The 22,109-nt window shown below is 39.1% G+C and overlaps 1 protein-coding gene across 8 annotated transcripts in view; it reads left to right on the top strand.

Annotated features, from left to right (window-relative positions):
• Positions 1–20,261, top strand: part of FIGN (fidgetin, microtubule severing factor) — a 96,023-nt gene extending 75,762 nt beyond the window's left edge. For 6 of the 8 annotated variants that reach the window (XM_031599549.2, XM_090143872.1, XM_090143873.1 and 3 more), the window contains one exon: positions 15,934–20,261. In XM_031599549.2, the coding sequence (XP_031455409.1) occupies positions 15,942–18,185 (2,244 nt within the window). In that variant the 5' untranslated portion in view covers positions 15,934–15,941 and the 3' untranslated portion in view covers positions 18,186–20,261. Of the gene's footprint in view, positions 1–15,210; positions 15,467–15,933 lie in introns of all 8 variants that reach the window. The other 2 variants (XM_090143871.1, XM_090143870.1) reach the window with 1 other exon arrangement.
• The last annotated feature ends 1,848 nt before the right edge of the window (positions 20,262–22,109 follow it).

The following is a 22,109-nucleotide window of genomic DNA, read 5'->3' as shown; positions in this document are numbered from 1 at the left end:
CTAGAGATAAACATCATCCCTGCTCTGGGAGGGGAAACAGATATATATATGTGCAGTTATACATACATATATATTTATAATCTTTAAATTAAAGATTTATAATGTGGCTCTTTAAAAATCCAAATAAAACACAAATACAGAATCAAAACTGTAATAGTGAGGAACATATTTTCTATCTCATGCTGCGAGGCATAAGCTAATATGCTGCTGAGATCAGGCAGGAGTCCCCATTCAACCCTATGTTGTTTTTCATTACACAACTGGCTGTTTGCATTATGGTTTTTATTAGAACTTGATTGTTTAATGACAAAAATACAGAGTTATGTTAGAATAAGTAGATAGCTATGTAGAGGAAAAGCAGAAAATAGATTCTATGAGAAATAAAGTAAAAGTCAAATGCTGGTACATTCCAATACACTCACCCTAGTCCCTCCAAAGCCAAGAAATATTTTCCTCACTTGCACATGCATTTTATTTATTAACTCTCTGCACCCCCAGGCACAATCACAGCTGTATTTTATAGGACATGATGTTCTTCATTTTACCTCTTTCACATTTCCATAACCAATTCCAATCAGGGAGGCTGTGTACTAGACTGCTCTACCTTTAGAGAAGGGCCAATCAGGTGATTCTGTGTTTTTAAGCCCATCAAGTGTGAGGAATAATTCTTGCCGTAATACAAAGGATTCCGGATATGTTGGACAAATGTTCTGATCTACTGAATGTCATCTATTGTGTTGCTTTGTAAATACGCCATAATAGCACATAACCTCAGCAGTCCACAGAGGCAGTTTGTGTGGAAGAGTTGGACAAGTGCTTGCTTCTTTTTTGAACAATTAATGTGGATTTTTTTTTTTAATGCAACCAAACAAATAGTGCAGAACACCCAGTGAGACAACTTTATATGGTATTCCATCCAAACCACTCTCTACTCTGCAAAAAAAAAAAAAAAAATCTGAATACTATTGCTGGGAACAAGAGAACAGAGAAATATGTGGTATTCTATACTCAAAGGCACCCCATGGATTGTTTATGGTACCTTTTGTTGAAGGGCAGACTGTGATTGATGCTGGGTCCTGCCTGAGAGAAGTTGGGCTGTGATATTGGAATTTCACTGATGGAGAACAAAATAATGTCTCTGCTGCTGTAAGACAGCGCAGTGGGTTTCATGTGAGCTCCAGTTTCTGCTATTTATGCTGTGTTTTGATAAAGCTGTCCTGAGACAAGCCTCTCCAGGGCTCACCTTAGGCTTCAGTGGCAGCAGACATTGCCTCTGGAGCTGTCCTCTCCTGCCTGGTGTGCCTTGGTGGAGACTCCTTGTCCTCTGATGCCACAGAGGTGGCAGCAGCACATTCTTTTGCTGTCCTCTTTTTAGGATCCTATTGCTCCTTCTCACTGATTCACAGTGTTCATGGGCAAGTTCTGACTACAGAGTTTAACCTGCCATTGTAATTTCATCTGCTTCCTTTACTTTCTATGAAATTCCTATTATGAAATTTCTTATGCTACCCCTTGTTGATGCGGTACTTCGTTGCAGGATAGCAATGTGTAAGTAGTGTAAGAAGTAAAAGTTGGTATGTCCCAATTCTTCAGTGGAAAGTCCTGTAAGAATCTCTTAGAGAGGAGGCTTTGGAGATCAGGATAAGCAGGCCCACAGGTACCAGAAGTAGGATTCTCGATTTTTGTAGAAAGCCAGGTGTTGTTTGGAGTCAGCATCTTAGGTGAGCAGACTAGTATTTTGTAGGCTTGATAAAATACTGATGAATCTGAGGCTGAAAAGTGATATTTATTTATTTATTTATTTATTTATTTATTTAGTGGCAGTGCTGGGATGCAGAAGGAATACGCTAAAGGCTGCCACCCTCCTAGTTTTATGTTAGAAATAAGAAAGGATGCTAACTGCAGTTTTATAATGATGCCTCCTGCAGATGCTACACTTCTATCAACCTAAAAATATTGTAAGTTATTGAAGGACTTATTGATGAGGAATTGATGCTTCAGAGCATTTGCACTTTGTAAAATCAACTGTACAAAATGCATATCTTGTATCTTAAAGCATTGGGCTGTCGCTCACAAATGATGGGAGTTTAATGCATTATTCAGAAGTACAAGGGGAGGTAGTCCAAAGCAGCTGTGGAGTCTGTTATTTTATTTTCTTTTGCAGAGAGCAGAAAGAAGTGTTTGACTTAAAGGTGCGAGGTTTGGAATTGCGCAGTACAGTAGGCAGCAGCACTAAAAATGTTGGATCTGAGTACAAATGCAGTTCAGACTTAAGAAACTGGAAGATATTTTGATCTGAAAGCTACAAAAACCCATCTGGGAATGAGTTCTGGGTTTGTTTTTTTTTTCCTTTCCTTTTTCCACTTTGTAGTGCAAAGGAGCGCATACCACAAAATCAAATGAAACTGGCATTAATTTGGTAGTCTCAGTTCTTATAGTCCTATTGATTCAGAAAGCTGCAAACAGATACGGAGGCTTATAGGCTGCATTTAGGACTAGTGAAGTTTAGGGGCTAGGGTATATAAAAGATGTAGTAAGAGCGCTCATTCAGTAAAGGAGCTGTTCTTAGCCTCTTATGGAATTCTGATAGAAAATCTCAGTTCAAGAGAATTAAGGTCTCCATCATTTTGTCGGTGGTTTCATTATTGATTGCTCATCTTTATGCGCTTCCTTCCAAAGTCTTGGCTGCCGACACAAAGCTTCTCTGACAGAATCTCTAGTAAGCACAACAACATTTGCATCCCTATGTATTTCTCCTAGTGGGAATCAAAAAAGTGGTCTTGGTTATTTCTTATTGATAACTTTAAATATTGTGTCAGGCCCAAATCAATCTGGTGAGAGAACAGTGGCTGTTCCTCAGGATTCATGCTGGATATTTAATTAGCGGGGGCTTATATATGCAGTTTATTTTCTTTTTTGCCTCTTTCAGCATTTGTTAGGTACCAGTATTGATATGACTAGTGCAGTGAAGTATGCATCTAGTTAAATTGAACTTCCTATTGATGAAAACTTATCTCTTGCAGATGTCTGTGTTTTTTGAATAATATATTTCACAATGCTGCATTTTCAGATCTGTGGTGTTTTTTACATTATGAACTTGGGGTTTGATTGGTACTAAATACGTACTAGGAGTTAATGGTATCTGAAATGTAGGAAAAGCAGCATTAGTTGTATATGCATATGTGCATCAATATAAAATATTATATGCACTATATGATATTATGCATACCTAATTTTATTTTGAAACCAAGCAATTTGCTCCATTTTTTTTTTCCCAAGCATTTTCAACTGTTATTGGGGAAGGAGAACTGACAAGTGTTTCTTCAAGTACCTCTTTTAATGGCCATTTTTGTTCATTATCATTCAACTGATGACAACAACATTTATTATTTGTATATTAATGACTAGAAATTGTTAGGTGATGGAAGAGCAGTCAAACAAAGCTAGGTCTGGTGGATGATACCTGATTTACAGTACTCTATGCATTTCCCAAATAATCTCTCGTTTACAGAGCTAAGCCAGTCTAACAGTCTTTTGTGCAATTTTAAAATTTGCTCTGAAAATGTTACTGAATCCCAAGTATCTTCAAATAAATTTTCAGAAAAAAAAAAAATACTATATTGCAGTAAATCTCTGATCACAGCTACCCATTTCTACAGCTTAATTATGACACTACTAAATGTGAAAATCTATTCAGCGCTAGGAACACTTTTCACATTACATTCACGCTAAAGATTGGCTGTTAAGAGCTCATTACTGGTAGTTTTCTAAAGAGCGGTTTATTAAACACTGTTACCTAATAAGCATCTTTGGTGGTGCAAATTGCTGAAAACAGTAATGAGTCTGATTAGACTTCATTTCAATTACGACAGCTTGTCTGGCAAAAAAAAAAAAAAAAAGAAAGAAAGAAAGAAAGAAAGAAAAAGAATCTCTCCTTGATGCTTTGGAATCTGGCTACAAGGCATTACATGGTTGAAAAGAAAAATGCCACCTCTGTGTTTCCTTTCCACAGTTCAGTAATGAATAGAGAACTGTCCAAGTAGCCGTCCAATTTAACGCATTGCAAAACTAGATGGGCAGCATTGGAGGCACAATCCTGTTTGCTTAAGAATTCTACAAAGGCTTTTGAGTTAATATATCTAAATAGGGTCATATTTAGGTTTCCTCTGCTTCCCTTGTGTAAGAATATAAAGCCATAAGTAAGAGAGAAAATTAAAATGATTCACTCCTACCTGCTTTGCAGAGGTTATGCATTCCTCTGATTAGTGGAATCCACCTTTCAATTGTTATATCTGTAAATCTTTCACTTGCGATCACAAAACTCTTGCAGCTTTCACAGTACATCATAATTCAAACCATTTCTTTTTTTTTTTTTTTTTTAACAATACAAACCAAGGGTAGTAAATCTGTACTACCAATATCAAACGTCTCAGTAAAGATTTTCTAGTTTCTGAATTTGGTTTTTGCTGCCTTGTGTATATATCTATATTAATGTTCAGCTTTCTTTAAGTGTTGTTATATGTTCCTTGCACCTTCTGGAAGAAAAGAGAAACTTTAATGACAAAAAAGAGAATTTAAACTGGTATGTGATGGATATTTACCAACGTTGTAATGTTCCTGTTGATAGCATATAGCTTTTTTTAATACTAAATGAATTTGGAGGAACTTTCATAATATTGTTTGATATAAAATTGAATGGAGAGTTTTATAACTAAAATCTTGTCATAAAATATGACTGGAGAAATAGCAAAAGAGGTGTGCAGATAGAAGATGTGGTGCTGCTTAAGGCAGTACACGGGACTAGTGTGGTAGTAACCAAAATTCTGTCCATTCTGTTGATAGCACACTTTAGGAAGGTTCTTATTCCATAAAGTTACCTTATTAGACATGAGAAATGAATTAGAAATTGAGCTCGTGCAGCAAATTCCAGAACAGTCTGTACATATTTTAATGAAATGTTACCACTTGTGTACTTATGTATATTTTACTTATATTTTACTTTTTTATTAAACACAACACAAAACCCTAGTACAGGTGAACATTATTAGTATAATCAGCTAGTGCCTAAATATAAAAACATAAAGGAAGAGGTGGGGCACATTTCTCTCTTTCACAGTAAGTTATCAACTTCAGTGGTTCTTCTGACTTCAAACCAGATCAGTGACAGCAGAATCAAAACTCATGAATCTTGGAGTCTTAGCATCTAATACTGACACCAAAAACCTTTTGGCTCTTCTTGTGATGTTGCCTTTCTACCTTCTCTTTGAAATTCTTAGTTAGCTGTGATATATTTTATATTGTTTGAAAGTACTCTCATCGATGTGCATCATCAAACATCAAGTAAAACAGTACTTTTGTTTTGTTTTGTTTTAAACATCATACAAACACAAGTGCCATTATTCAGCTGTACAAATGTGTGCCTGTAGCGAGCTTTGAGATGCTAATCAGCAGAGCTTGACTTCTGTACCCTGAAGCAAATTTTAAAACTATTTCATCATTAGGTGACTACCTATACAATAAAAGTATGGACAAAATTACAGGAAAATGCTACAAGTTATTGTTACTTAAGCTATCAACAGGGCTTGTCTAGTTATTGATATCATCATTGCAGGTCTTAGATTTTTGTTCTCTTGAAGGCTGTTTACAGAGAGGGCTGAATCTGTGTGATAGCTGCAAAGGAATGTGACATTTTTATCAGCTAGGCTTTAACATTTCTTCCTGTTTTTAAAGGCAGTGCATTATTCCCTTCTACCCCTTTAAATGCCTGTGCACTCTGACATACGGTGCGCTTCAAGACCTGGCTCAACTTTTCTTGTTGCAGGATGAACTTTGCTCTTTTTTGGACAGGAAAACCAACAGATCACCTGAGACGCTGGTTTATTTTTCCTCCCATTCTTTCCAGTAACAAGGTGAAAATATCAGCATAGATAGAGTTAAATTTCTCAATTGAGGCATTCTTTCTCACGCTTGTGTGTGTAAAATATCTAAATGTATATATATCCAAAGAGAGAGAGATTTCTGTATTTGTCTATAGAAAATTCCCTGCTCCTCCTCTTTCCCTTCCCTGGATAATTTGTCAAGTCAGTTTAACAATCTAGAGTTCTTTTCAAATGCTCAGGAAACAATACTGTTAGTCCCAAACGAAGAGCATGCAAAAAAAAAAAAAAAAAAAAAAAAAGAAAAAGAAAAAAGAAAAAGAAAGGAAAAAAAAAAAGAAAAAGAGCTATATTCCATTTTTCTTTAGCTAGTGCAGATACATTTTACTGAATGAGCAAGAAAGAATCTTCGGAATTTGTAGAATACAATAATTGAAAGGTTTAACTGGGAAAAAGATTTAGCTGGGCTTAGTGTTTCCAGCATGTCAGGTCCTTGGTTATGCTCCTGCTTTTAATCTTGTTGCTGTGCGGCGGGGGAGCAGGAAGGAAGGCAGGGTCAGCTGAGCGCGTCGGGCCAGGGCTCTTCCCTGGAGCGTGATGAGCTCAGGGCTGGTGGTGTGGCCAAGGTGTTCCCTGGCCTGGGGAGGAAACCGTGGCTCTCTCTGGTAACACCACCAGATTTCACAGCGTCATGCTGAAATGCGTGCATTGGGTTTGCTGTTGTTTTGGAATGGAAGGACGAAATAAGTACATGGCTTGGTAATGCAACCCTTTCACGTGAGGTATGAGGGCATTTTGGAAAGGTTGTGTACGCAAGCGCTGGCTGCCTTGTGTGCTTATAGGAAACGCGTGTGGCTGTGTGGGCTCGGCAGGGAGCGGGGCTGGCGGCTCTCCGGAGCGCTCCGCTCTAATCCCGGGCCGAAAGCAGTTTATCTTCATGTGTCGTCTTGTATATAAGAAACAACGCTAAACCCACCAAAACTCATTTCATATGTAGCTTTTTTCCACAGCCTTCAGATCAAAGTTATTTTCTTCAGGCTGGACTAAATTATACGCAGGTCCCAGGAGTGAAGGACACTGAATTAATGCACTGTGTCACCCAGTCCTGGCTATAGAATATTTTTATCCAAGTGTGAGACGCAACATCTCTTTACTATTTCATTAAAAATTAATGTGCAGATTGCCAAAAAGCAAAATGCATAAATAACAAACAAATTTTGAGCAGGCTTTGTGTGTGGAATCATCTTAAGAAGGATTTTTTTTTTTTCCCCTCAAGTATCAGATTACTTCTATATATACATTTAATCAGTATTTGCTCTCATTTAGCTCATTAGCAGAGGTACTCTAATCTCAGTATAGCGTACCTTTCCTGTGCTGATGGGTCCTGGACTAAGCGCTTTAAGAGGAAAGCAGTGCTTCTGGCTACAGGCTGAGCACTGTGCTAGTGGCCCATGCACGTCTGCTTTCTCACTCTTGTTGGTGGAGCTTATTGGGTCAAACCTGACTACAGTTTTTTGAAACTTCCTGAAACTGGTCTTTGCTTTCACATTTGTAAAAAGAATAGGGCTGATTATATACATCTCTGGAATTAAACTTCCCTTGGTATATATAAAGCTATGAAATACGTTGCATATGTAGGTATATTCTTAAATCACAGTGATTGAAAAAGAAATCGAAAGATGTAACATAGTGGAATAAATGGAGATTTATACAGAATGCTGCTGCTGTTAATTGGACAGAAATATACTTCAAATAACTCTTTCTTGTGTTTTAGAGCGAGATTATTTTCTAACATTTTGGAACACCGTGACATAAAAATAATTCAGCATCACCTAAATCTCCATTTATTGCGCACCCACTTTGTTCAAATAAAGTATGTCCCTTTATGGCAGTTTTAACCCCATTTATCCTCGTACACAAGTGCTCACCTGTTATTTACTCACATAAGAGAAGGTCGATACCGCAGAACAAGGGGAGTGCTCTGTTGTGACATAAGCCATACATATTCATTAGCTCTGCTGTCCCTCTGGACATTTGTGGTACGTTCTGATGATCTTCATTTGGCAAAAGGAAGTGAGCGTAAGAAGGAAATTGTCTTAATGGATTTATGATATGTGAAAAAAAGGGTTTTAAAGTGCTTTATTTGCAGCAAGGAAGAAGAGCGTAGTTCTAAGTATAAATGAAAAAAAAGATGCTAAGGGAAGGAAATTACTGAGTCATGGTTAACAACAGAAAAGGAAAAATGATATATTCCAGTATTTGAAAATTACAGTTTTCAGATAATAATTTTTTGGACAGAAGACTTTAGTTCAGAATGTGAATGTTCCATATTGGAAACTCATTCCTTTTGCTTCTCACTGACTTACTAAAACATGAATTCGTTCTTCTGCATTTCACCTGATGCAGCTGATTACATGAGAAAAACAGCAAAGCAGGGAATGCACTGTATCTGCTCTGCTTTTAAGGATGTCTGTTACTCTCTTTCAAGGCAAATGTGTGTCTGCCTCCAATTCTGGAAAGGGAACCAAGTAAAAGACTGCTCCTACTAGTTTGTTCATTAAAAAGAGAATATAATTTAGCTAAAAGCTTCAGCTAGTTTTACTGGAGACTTGGACTGAGTGCTTAAGTGGGAGCAGAATCATGCTTGAGGTCTAAACTATTCTTTTCTGTGCTTTAGTATCTGTGAAATAGCTACATTCATTTATGACTATCGTACAGTGTAAATATTTTAATTCTTAGAAACACTACAGTTATCCTGCAGCAGTTACATTGATGCATGTTTACATAGGCATAAATTGCAGATTATATGGTATATTACACCTATCTAAAATATATTGCAAGTGTGTTCTGCTTACTGTAAAAAGTGGATGATTGGATTTTCTTTATTTGAAGTTATCCTTACTTTTGTTTGCATATATTGTTCTTCTGAATATTAATTGTCTCAGAAGTTATTATTGCCTTCCTAAAAGCAGTGTAGTTTTCAGAGATACTTGAAGGAAACAAATACTTGAAGCTTAAAAATGTAAAGCCTAGGAAGAAGTGTCTTAATATGTAAAAAGAAAATTAATTTCAATTATTGCCTTCCTTATTGTGTTTTCTAGTTTAGAAAAGTGTTACCAACAGATGAGTACAGTGAGGGCAGATTGATGTAGTAAAATATTTTAAGATATACTGAAATTTGTCACAGATAAAACCAACTGTGTGTGTGGAAAGGTTCTGACACATACGTGCATAAATGGCTTTACTTACGATATACGATGATAGTGCATCCATGTGGTTACCTTGTTTGTGTGGAGTGCAGAACTGAGAATACTTTTGTGCTGGTGAACTGCTGCCACAGAGCCAGCGCTACCTCCAGTGGGCAGCATCCAGGGAGGTCCTGTGGGCGCCCTGTCCCTGCCACTGCTACGTGGGGGGCTGACAGATCCAGCCTGCTTCTGTTGGCTAAATACGAGAGTGCCATCTCTGGACCTAGATTTCCTCTCTGTGCTTGTTCTCCTTATTTCTGTTTCATAAGGCTTTTGAAGCTGATGAATCTGCTAAAGGATGTTCAGCCAGAAATGGCGTTGTGATTATCAAAGGCACTGCTTTATTTAAATTGCAGGGAGGGGGCTTGGAAGGAGAGAACTCATTTGCTGCAGATGTATTGTAATTTGCTGTCCTGAGGTGCAAAAGCGTGATTTAAAAGGAATAATCATTTGACAGTATTTAAGTGAGATAATTGGGATGTATTAGTTTGAGATTCTTAGTCTGGGGTTTTGTTCTTAACTGGTTTCAGGCTCTCCTAAAATATCTTGCGTTTCTGTTACTGCTTTTATCACTTAAGTGCTGTTGACATATATGTGATCCTCAATATTACTTGTGATTTAAGTGTTTTGTTTTAAAGATTGAAATGTTTTCACTGTCCCTGCTAGATGGGAATCATATTGTAAACACTCTGCCAACAGCTTGCTCCCACTGATGCGCGTGGCATGCGTAGGCTATGTATAATAAGAGGAAGACCAGACCCTCACCAAAAAATGCTGAGAGCACTTTCCAGGTCTGTTTTCCTAGGTTTGTGGTTGCCATTTGCCGCATAAAGCTTCCAAAGCTGGCTCTGTATAACTGGGCAGCTCAGCTGGAAGCTCATCCTCCCACCAAATCCTTTGACGTCAAAGGAGATCCTCATGGACTGGAGCAGAGGTCTTCACTGAGTAATTAGAAAATAAATGTGGGAATCATTTTCTTTCTTTTTTTTTTTTCCTCTGCAAAACATAATTAGCTCAATCCACTCTTCAAAATCCCTTCTGTTTCCAATTAAGAGAGATCAGTTGCACTATCTTCAAATAGCTGAAATTATGCTTATTAATAAAAAATGGAGTGTAAAAGAAATGTTTTATCTTGAATTAATTTTTTTTATTATGGGACATATGACAGTATACAGGCTTAAAAAATATTATCAGATTTACTGTAAATTCAGGGAGTTGTACGTCCTACATCTTGCACAGCGGTTATGGCATGACTTATTTATTCAACTATTTCCCACGCGTAAGGTGGACATTAAAATGTGGATGTAGGACTTGATCCTCAAGGTAATGACACCTTCAGCCCTCACTGAAATTTGGGAAGTCCTGGCATGTTCCCAGCGAAGCGCCTATGTTTCTGAAGCGCTGTTCTCTGCATGTCCACAAAAAGCAATCTCTAGGCTAAAATCATTATGTTCCATAGTAAATACTCAGTGTCTTGAATAACTGGAGGCAGAGCTGAAAGTAGCAGTTCAGTGGACAGGGACAGCTTTGGCTAAATATGTAAGCAGTTCACAATAATTAAGTTCCAGGTCCTCTGACAAATCTAGAAGGAAGAAGCCTGGTAGCACGTGGAGCTGAGTGTGCTTGTACCAGTGGCTATGGTAGTTCTCAGAAATGCCTCATTCATTTGTTCTCGCTGCTTTGGGCTATCTGTTTTCCATAGAGCTTTATGCAGTTGCTTAGAGCGTGTTTAACCACATGCCTGAAGTAAAGAACCTTCTTCAGCAGGTTTACTAACGAACCTGCAGATTTGTGCTAGATAGGGTCTAAGATACTCCAGGGAGGGACAAGGCAGACACAGTGAAACCATGACAGGAGATTTGCTTTGTTTTGCCTCAGGTATGTTGAAATAATGTTGGAGGCCCCTGATCTAAACAAGAGCTCTGGTAGCTGGCTGGGAAGGTTGGTGAGCAGTCCTGTTCCTAGCTCCCAGTGCACAGTGGCTGCATGTTGTATGGGTTTATTCCTCAGCATTTCTGAAACTGCAGTGCAACCTGTTCAGGAAGTTGTTTATGATTTAATTTTAGCTTGATTATTTTATTATAAATGTGAACGGATAGAGAAGAGTACTGGCATCCCAGTGTCTTTGCTACAGCAGAGCATTGCTAATGTGCAGTTGGCTGGCAGGCTTCCTACCACTTGGACTTGTCTTTGGGATGCAGCAAATTCTTTGTTGTGTTTTCACTCAGTTTGGTCCTGGCCAGTATTTTTACACTTTTCTGTGCCTTTCAAATTGAAAGGAGTGGCATATTATTATTTTTCTTCTATAACAGATCTAATCCTGTGAGGGACTGAGTGGTTCCACCCAATACCAAGGGCAGCAGGGGTAGAGGGATCTTTGCATGCACAAACTCACTTGGGCTCCATCCAGGCTGTGTAGGCTGCCACTTGTTTCTTTTTGCATTCTGATTTCAAAGTTGTTTTTATTTTCCTTACTCTGGCATTATTTCTTTTTGGTTTTGTTTTTACCCATAAGTTTGAATTTGAAAGTGGTCTTCTGTCATACAGAATTATGTGTGTGAAGCTGATGAAGTATTATTTATTAGATTTTACATTTTCGGGCTTAGCGTACAAAATTAGAAGAGGAAAAAATGAATAGTCAAACACATAGTTCAGAGTAATTGAATAATGAAATTGTTGACTGTAATTGCTTTAGATGTAATTCATATAGTTCCAACTGCAAGAATTATTGAGTAGAAATGCATAGCAGGGCTGTCAGGACAAGGAAAAATAGATACTGCTAAAAAAGCCTACAGTGCCTCTCCTATGTAATGTATTAAATTTATCTTAAAAGCAATTCTCTGATAAGTACATACCTTTACTTAAAGAACAGAATCCTTTCCTTTTGCCTTTTACAGCTCATACCAATGCAGTTTACACAGCCCAATGTTGATATCTAAGAGGATTCTTAAGTTAGCAAAAAATAATAATAATAATAAAATAAAATAAAAAATAATAATACATTTAGCCTTCATTACTTCTGGATTTTAGTGAGTTAGTAAGCAAATGTGCTATGTATGGGGCTGTGGGTTATGTCAGATTTTAAGTGATTCTAAAAAAAAAAGATAATAAAATAAACCTCTAAATATATCCTTATTTACCTGATATGAGGTGTTTATATCATCATTGGAATTCTTAACAAAAGAATTGTAGGAAGGTATATCAGCTCAAGCAAAAGCTAATAAAATACAATTGAAAATGCACAGGGGAAGTGGCTACAAACACTAGGAAATTTGAGGGGAAAAGAAAGCATGTTTATACAACTAAAGGAACCTACAACTTTTTTTTTTTTTTTTTTTTTCCAAAATCAGACATCTGACTCTTGTCAAACAATTATTGAGTTATTAACAAAGGGAGTTAAACCTAACAAAGTTTGCTTCTTTTTCAATTAATATTAAATTGAGGAAATGCCTCTTTGTGCTCCTGAATGAAGACCATTCCAGTGGACAAAATGTAAATACGGATTTCTTCACTGCATACTAATGCAAAAAATATGCTTATGGTTAACTATTAACCTATGCTTCCAAATAACACTAATGATTGCAATGTGCTGGAATAAATGCTCATGTTTCATGGGATGAGAACAGTCCTGTTCTCTTAAGCTTATCTAATCAATGCCTAATCCTGCCTTTACAGCCTTTGCTAAATGCATTGGTATTTAATATGCATCAATAAATAAACTTTAAATTATTGTGCAGTGAGCATATCCAAAGATAGCATGACAGTGTGAATCTACTGGTCTATCTACCAATTATTCCAAATGAAGAATGCTGATGATGTGGTTTCCTCCTGTCTCTTATAATGGATAGTTCAGATTTTCTGACATTCTCTTGCAGCCTTATAACAAAGCAAATAGATTAATCTTGTACAATTCAAAGAATTAAATTTTTGAACCATCTAAACAGATGTCCCCTCTAAGAGATAGAATTATTTTATTTAAAACCCATTTAAATCTATTCTAAAGGAATAGATCAATTGGTGGAATTGTTAAGTATTTGTAGAAGGTATTTTGAAAAGCTTGCTAAGTGGTAGTATATGATGTATGTTGTTACACTCTGACCTACTGTATTACCTCTTTAAATAGTCTTCCTTTTACAAGCCGTTAAGACAATGTGCCAAAGGTGTATTCATTAACTACAGTACAAGTACCAGCTCAATCAAATTGTCTGCTGCATCTGTACCTGCTTTGCCTTCCTTTTCTGAAGTTTCACTGCTGCTTTAGTGCATTCTTTGCTAAGAGTCTTTCTCATGGTATCCATTCATTATTATCTAGTTGAAGCATCAAGCTGCTCAAGTTCCTGCGCAGGTCTGTAACAGAAACTTGTTTGGTAACCTTAGAAGCCTCAAATCAGAGAACATGGATAGAGTTTTTGGTTTGTTTGTTTGTTTGTTTGTAATAGGACTAATGCATCCGTATGTCTGTTAGGCAGTTCTGCGTTACCAAAACATTAATATTCTTTCCATTTTAAAAGGCTTGAAGTAAATCCCATGACAGTAGAAGAATTTTAGATACTGATTACTTGCAATTGGCTCTTAGTGATTTGTTCTTCAGATTTCCAGCTGAATTTAACAAAGTATGATTTCTGAAAGACCTTGATGGTTTCTCATTAAAATAGCATTTTTTCTTTATGAGCACGATTTCTATAATTTCACCCAATTTCATGATACATTTACCCCCTTCGAAAGGCAATGGTTGAAACATCAGAAACAATTAGCAGAAAAGATTATATTAATTCTAAATGAAAGAAATAAATCTGCCAAAAAACTCAGTCTCAAAACTGTATTTGTCAAAAACGCTTCTCTGAATTAACTGTTAGAGGGTAACTGTATAATTGTTAACAGACGTTTTTCTCAAGTTGTCAGAGTGTTTGAAAAATGAGAGAGAAAGAGAACACTCAGGAAAAAAATCCACAAGTAATCAATGGCATGCTCGTGTGGATTGAGCTCGCAGTACTTGTACAAATAAAATACAAGGCACAATTAGAGGTGCTTTGCAGTTTTGGGGCTAAATTTAACTGATCCGGTGATCTGCAAATACGTGAATCCAAACATAAAAATGAAGAATCCAAATGCAAATGAGTGCAACTGCAATAAAATATAATTGCAAATGAATCTGTTGCTTTATTCGTTTATTGTGTAATTACTGCAATTCTTCCCACCTTGTTTTCAGTATTTCTTAATCATTAAGTCGGAAGCATGACAGCAGTGCCAGCCCTGGAATGATTCTCTTTGACTAAAACCTTGTAAATTAACACAATTAGCACAGCATCATCCTGCTAATTAACTTCCAGTGTCTGGTGCAGTGGTTTTGCAAACAAGGAAGACGGAGTCAGAAGGGAATAAACATGCCATTCTGTTACCAAACTGTGTGCTGTGTTAGGTTTAGCTCAGTGAGGCTAAGCTGGCCATGTCAGATGCCAGAGTCAGGCAATGAAGAGCTAAAGGGGTTGGGGAGAAAAACAGGAGGGGGTAGGAGCTGTCAAAATAGACTGCAGTAATTCAGAGGGGAGCTAGTGCCACAGATGCTTCATTTCGACTAGGCCTCTTCCTTATCAGGGAATCTGTGCCAGAGGGCACAAGACTGTTTGCAAAAATCACTTTTGGTAATACGAGAGAGATTAAGGAAGTCTATTTGATACAGCTGTAGGAAAATCAGCAATGTGCCTACCATGCATAGGCAAGAGTTGGAGGAGGTTATCTTAACGCCTGTAAATTGCTCTTACTATGTTCAGTGGATTACTGGGAGAGTGAATAATGCACATCATGTTATTTGCAAAATTAATTGCTTTAAAATGGCAGTTGCATCCTGTATTATTATTATTTTTTTTAATATTGGTAGTGGTTTTTTTGATAGCCAGTTCTGTAAGCCATAGAACTTTTAGCGACTTATCTTTGTTTCTTTTTCTTTTTCTCCATCTTTTTTTTTAATTCAACCCTTTCTTTGTACCCTGGAGGCTGCGGGGGGGTGGAGTTGGGGGGGCAGGGTAGAAAAAAGAGAGAGCAAGCAAGGAAACCGATAGACAAGTCATGCTTGTTTTTTTTTCCAGAGCCTCAACAACAGAACTGAGAGGCAGAAAGGAGCCAGTTGTAATTCATACCGAGTTGTAGGCTTTGTGTGATGAAAGCGACGGAGCGCTGCCTGGGAGATTGCTTTGCTGCACTCCACGAAGCAGATTTGAAACTGTCGTGGACCACTTTAGATGAGAGTTGGATTATGGAATGACCTGCTATGTCTGTGTCATATTGTTCTGTGCAGGGTGCATTATACTGTGCTAACTAGGTGTTCAGTACCAAATAAGAGAGGTATCCTAGATGTGTTCTGTCAGCTGTGTCTCGTATTTTTATATTGGTTAAAATATAAAACTGAAACAGTGATGAGAGAGGACAGAGCAGTTGGATGCTGTGTGTGTTAAAAATAAATCTGCACTCTGAGTATTTAAAATACCAAGTCTTAGCTAATTAATTTAAGAAATGTGGCATCACGTATATGTGTATATATATATTTAAACCAACAAATACCCCCTACATAATTAACAAAAAAATGTTTGTATGCCTATTGGAAAAAAAAAACAACAAAACCCGCCAATAATCTGACTGTTTATGCTGCTTCGTCAGGGCACTGCATTTTGTTTCTTAAAGGATTTGTGATGTTAAGTACAGCATTTTGGAGTGCTGGAGAAGTTTACAGGCAGTCCATTCAAGAACTCATTTAAAATGCTTTGGAAAAAGCCTGAGCTTGCTGCTAACTTTGTTTTCTCTTGCTGCCGTAGGCTTGAAGATGCAGTGGACGCCGGAGCATGCCCAGTGGCCAGAACAGCACTTTGATATCACCTCCACCACTCGGTCCCCTGCCCACAAGGTGGAAGCGTACCGGGGGCACCTGCAGCGCACCTACCAGTACGCCTGGGCTAATGATGACATCTCGGCTCTGACTGCCTCCAATCTCTTGAAAAAGTATGCAGAAAAATACTCCGGTATTTTGGAGGGCCCAGCTGAACGGCCTATTCTCAGCAATTACACTGAAGCTCCCTCGGGGCTGGTGAACGGACGGAAGAATGAAAGCGAGCCCTGGCAGCCTTCGCTGAATTCAGAGAGCGTGTATCCCATGAATTGCGTACCAGATGTCATCACTGCCAGCAAAGCTGGCGTGAGCGCGGCCCTCCCTCCCGCAGATGTGTCAGCCAGCATCGGGAGTTCGCCCGGAGTGGCCAGTAACCTGGCTGAACCTAGCTACTCCAGCAGCACCTGCGGAAGTCACACTGTTCCCAGTCTTCATTCAGGGCTCCCATCTCAGGAATACGCCGCAGGATACAATGGCTCCTACTTGCATACCAGTTACAGTGGCCAACCAGCACCTGCACTTCCATCCCCTCATCCGTCCCCCCTGCATAGCTCGGGGCTTTTACAGCCCCCACCACCGCCGCCGCCACCACCAGCCCTGGTCCCTGGCTACAATGGGACCTCAAACCTCTCCAGTTACAGCTACCCATCTGCCACTTACCCTCCTCAAACTGCTGTTGGCCCTGGGTACAGCCCTGGGGGTGCTCCGCCACCCTCGGCCTACCTGCCATCAGGAATCCCTGCTCCAACCCCTCTGCCCCCCACTACCGTCCCCAGCTACACCTACCAGGGCCATGGCCTGACGCCCATCGCACCATCTGCCCTGACCAACAGTTCAGCCAGCTCTCTCAAAAGAAAAGCTTTCTACATGGCAGGGCAAGGAGAAATGGACTCCAGTTATGGAAATTACAGCTATGGCCAACAGAGATCTACACAGAGTCCCATGTATCGAATGCCCGACAACAGCATTTCAAATGCAAACAGGGGGAATGGATTTGACAGAAGTGCTGAAACATCATCCTTAGCATTTAAGCCAACAAAGCAGCTAATGTCCTCTGAACAGCAAAGGAAATTCAGCAGCCAGTCCAGCAGGGCTCTCACACCCCCATCCTATAGTACTGCTAAAAACTCACTGGGTTCAAGATCAAGTGACTCATTTGGGAAGTATAGCTCCCCGGTAATGAATGAGCACGGTGATGAGCACAGGCAGCTCCTCCCTCACCCAATGCAAGGCCCGGGACTTCGTGCAGCTACCTCATCCAACCACTCTGTGGACGAGCAACTGAAGAATACTGACACACACCTCATTGACCTTGTTACCAATGAGATTATCAACCAAGGACCTCCCGTAGACTGGAATGACATCGCTGGCCTAGATCTAGTAAAGGCCGTCATTAAGGAGGAGGTTTTATGGCCAGTATTGAGGTCAGATGCATTCAATGGACTGACTGCTCTACCTCGGAGCATCCTTTTATTTGGACCTCGGGGAACGGGCAAAACATTAATGGGGAGATGTATAGCTAGTCAGCTGGGGGCCACATTTTTCAAAATCACTGGCTCTGGCCTTGTCACAAAGTGGTTAGGTGAAGGAGAAAAAATTGTCCACGCCTCTTTCCTTGTGGCAAGGTGTCGCCAACCCTCGGTGATTTTTGTTAGTGACATTGATATGCTTCTTTCTTCGCAAGTGAGTGAAGAACACAGTCCAGTAAGTCGGATGAGAACCGAGTTCCTTATGCAGCTGGACACTGTACTGACTTCTGCTGAGGACCAAATAGTAGTAATTTGCGCCACAAGTAAACCGGAAGAAATTGATGAATCTCTTCGAAGGTACTTCATGAAACGACTTTTAATCCCACTTCCTGACAGCACAGCGAGGCACCAGATAATAGTACAACTGCTCTCACAGCACAATTACTGTCTCAATGACAAGGAGGTTGCACTGCTTGTCCAGCGCACAGAAGGCTTTTCTGGACTAGATGTGGCTCACTTGTGTCAGGAAGCAGTGGTGGGCCCACTCCATGCCATGCCAGCCACAGACCTTTCAGCCATTATGCCCAGCCAGTTGAGGCCAGTTACATATCAAGACTTTGAAAATGCTTTCTGCAAGATACAGCCTAGCATATCTCAAAAAGAGCTTGATACATATGTTGAATGGAACAAAATGTTTGGTTGCAGTCAGTGATACTACTTAAAAAAAAAAAAAAAAAAAGTAATGAATGTTGGCACACACAGAACCTGCTACATAGGGTAGAGAACCCTTTTCAGTAGTGTTAAAATTGCAAAGGGTACTGGGAAGACTACAATATACCTTGCCTCTAAAGAGCCAGGGTAGACTTGAAGGAAAAGTGCATCAAACAAGAGCTGCTGATCTGAAAAAGCCACACATGACAGAAAGCGCATGTTGATGCTCAGTTCTGTTCAAGCCAGACAATACTCACCAAGGAGCAAGGTGCAAGTGGGTTGATTTCAGAAGGACATGAACCCTGTGTGTTGATTCCATTCTGCTGTTCTTGAGATTTAGTTGCTGTCAAGTGCCTGAAGTGGTGCTTTATTTTTTGTTTGCCTCACAATTACATTGGTGGCATGTGCTAATATAAAGAGCTTTAACTTCAAACATTATTGGACTAAAGAGATGAACGGTTGTGTTGCGACAGAGAACCAGATTTTTGCTATTCTAAGAGCAACAGTATTCCTCAATCCTGTCTGTTCTGTGGTGTTAAACTAAGAACAGGTAAAACAGGGTAATGGTAATCTGGACCTTAATTTCTGCAGTTCATTTCTTTTAATGTTCTGTCTGCAAAAACTCAGGAAAGTGATTGTGATTTGTACAGTACCTCAAAGGAATGTGTTGAAAGCACTATGTACTGCTGAGAGTTATAGGCTAGGCTTCAATGTTACTTTATATTAAATATGTATGTTTACCTCAACAATTGGAAAATGGCAAGGAAAATTACTTTGAATGTATCCAGGAAAAAAACTAAAGTGTGATATGACTGAAGCTTTACAGTTTTTAAAATTAGAAACAGAAGGATTGCAGTGTTAGGAAACTGTTCTTTTGCCAATTTGTGAAATCAAATCAGAGCAGAACAATTTTTCTTGTTGGTATACTGTAAGAGTTTTCAGCATATTGCTCCTTGATAATTATGTGATACAGTCTTTAGAAGGTGCTTAGATGAAAAAAAAAAAAAAAAGCCACATAAACGGTTTATGTTAGCAGCTGAAACAGTCAAATGTAAGATTTGGTAGGACTCCGAGAGACAAGTTACCTTAAGCTGTGACTGCTGGCGCTTACTATGGGGCTCTGGTTGTGGTTTTGAGGTTATTTTGGTGGAGCTGTAGGGAGTGGAATCAGTGTAGGTCACTGGCAGAGCTATGGGTTGCAGAGATGTTTATAGCAACACAGTAGACTGTGACCAAATAAACAGTACAAATAACAAAGCAAAACTGAACCCTCAAAGTACATTTATTTCCCTTTCCAAACTGTAAAGTTGAGTTTTTGTTATGTGCGTGCGGCTCCATTGTCCGTGATGCAATCTTCATTTAGCATCCATTAGAAATCTTCCAGGCTGGAGTGTGCCCACCATTATTTCTACCTCAGTTTTGTTACATTTATCTTGGAAAGCAAAGTAAGAAATAGGGCAAAAAACCAAAACCAACACAGAAGTCAGATTACATTAGGAATGTGAACCTGCTAAACAAGTTTCAGAGAGCTGCTGGTTTTCCCCTGAAGTCAAGTTTTCTCCATGCTAGTGCTCTTTACCCCCCTTTTTCCTCCCCCAAATATACATACTCTGGTGTCTTCCTTCTGGAAAGATGAGCTGGCATGTGTGACATTTTGTTCAATCCCCCCACCCCCCCATCTTCCTTTTTATCCTTTAATGCTTTCTGTGCAACTCTTTTCATGACAGCTGACTGATGTTGGGTAATGTCTCTGAGCAGGAACAGTATATGTTGCAGCTGCCCAAAGCCTCTGCCATCACGTGAGCAAAACAGCCTTGCTTTTTTGAATGTATTTTTTTGTTTGTTTACTTTAAAGAGACAGTAACAAAACTGTTGCAAAGCACTGGCATTTAATGTTTCTGTTAAGTAATGTACATTCAAAACCATTGAATAAATGCACTGAAAAGCCCCAAGAAGAGAGATACCAATCTGTTACGAGATCACGCTTGTCTTCTCAAAAAGTGTACAGATCTTGTCTGTTTTGTTAAATCAATGGAGACAGTTAGCATTCAGAAAGCTAATGAGGGATTTTGTGATATTGCTGGAAATTTATGGCTATTGATTACTTCTTTCCTTTATCTTTCTTTTAATATATATATATATATATATATTTAGATAGAACATGCTAAAAACAGAGCAAATAAACCAAAATCTAATATAAGATGGATTCCTGGCAAACATTTTGTCTATCTAAAACTTTATGTTTTAAGCATAAAAATACCATTTTAAAAACAGTGCCTTTCATTAAGGATGTAGAAAGTAAGACTTAAGTACATCACCTGCTTTCTTTCTTTTTTCTTTTTTTTTTCCTTTCAACAGCAATTACAGTCTATGGTCCTTGTTATGACCCAGTCTTTCTGCTTCCCTAAACCTCCACAGACTGCTTCTCCATCCTGGTCATTCCACCATCCTCATATTTGAGTGACCCTGGTGTCTCCACTAGCTGTAGGTTCACGCTGATCACACTGGCAAGTATGCTATTGCAGATTGCTGACCCAAATTCTGTCTTAGACATTGCCTTTCGTATCTGCCATTGAACTGGGCTTATTTGAAAAGCTCAGGCAAATTTTGATAAACCAACTTTTGCTTTATCCATTCCTGATAAAACCATAACTCCTAACAGATTTTGCAGCTGGTAAAATGAAAACTACCCTTAGTGTAATTTTCTTTTTCTTTTTTTTTTAACATCATCTTATCCAGTAGCAAAAACAAAAAGAAAATTAAATTGTAGATTGTCCCTTTGGCTTCCAGCTTTAAATTGTTCTCTATAAAAAGTCACTCTGGGAAATGGATTTTTCAAATGTTAACCAAAGTGACAAGCAGGCAGAAACTGAGATGGTGTGAAAATGCAGGTTCCACACACGCACACACGCTCCTGCTCTCCAGGGCTTGTTTCAGCTTTGGGGCAACAGCAGGTGAAAACTTCACCCGTATGACAGTGGCTGCAAGAAGTGGAGGACAGAGCCAGATTGTTACCTAAATCTTTCCTTACCAGCAGCTCTCCTTGACACCATTCAGAAAGGTGTCTGTTGGATTTGGTTGGGTAGTGTTAACAGGAGACACCTCAGGCCTTCTTGAGAACTTTCTGGTCGCCTTAACTTCTTTGACAGAATTTCCCCCCCTCAGGGGGCTGAGCTGGCTGAACCTCCCGCCACACCCACTCCTTCTCACTGTTTTCCCCTCTTCTCTTTCATTTATCCCCCTTTTTTCCCTCGTGAGCAGGAGTCGGCGTGCTGCTAGACCTTCACCCCTCCCAGCAGCCTCCTCACTGGGGAGAGTCCAAGAAGGGCTGAAGCGCGATCCTGACGTCCTCCTGCACCTGGGTGGATCCTGAAGGTTAGGATTGTTTTTGAGAGGAGAGACAAAATATGTTTTAATGGTATCGTCAGCTAGTTTTTGACATTTCCATGGTGGAAAACTGCTGTCTTTTATTAGGGGGCTGCTGCCAAAGAAATGCCTCAGTGGTTTGCTGGATTTTAAGTAACCCTGAATGGTTAAAGAGCATCTGCTGTGTCAGCCTATGCTCTGCATAGTATGTTTATGTGTGAATCCCATTCTACATCAGCTCATTTTCTTCCTTGTAACTTCAGTAACAATTCCTACGGCAACAAAAATAAAATAAATTGGGGGAATATTTCTGCAAGCTGAAGGATCAATATCAATACAAGGAGGAGTTCATAAAGACCTTACGTGAGACAGAAATGGAAATACTCTGTATTGCTGGCATGTTTCTCTTCAAAATATTTAGAACATTTGTGACAATATAAAAAAAGTTTGCTGACTGAGCTGATCAATGGAATGTGAGGCAGTTTACTTTAAGGCTATTTACTTTCACATGGATTATTTATCTATTAGTCAGTTTGTATTCTACTCAAATGCAGATAGA

The sequence above is a fragment of the Phasianus colchicus genome, chromosome 7, assembly GCF_987193195.1.
Source record: "Phasianus colchicus chromosome 7, bPhaCol1.hap1.1, whole genome shotgun sequence".
NCBI classification, from domain to species: Eukaryota; Metazoa; Chordata; class Aves; order Galliformes; family Phasianidae; genus Phasianus; species Phasianus colchicus.
This window is presented reverse-complemented; position numbering and strand designations above follow the sequence as displayed.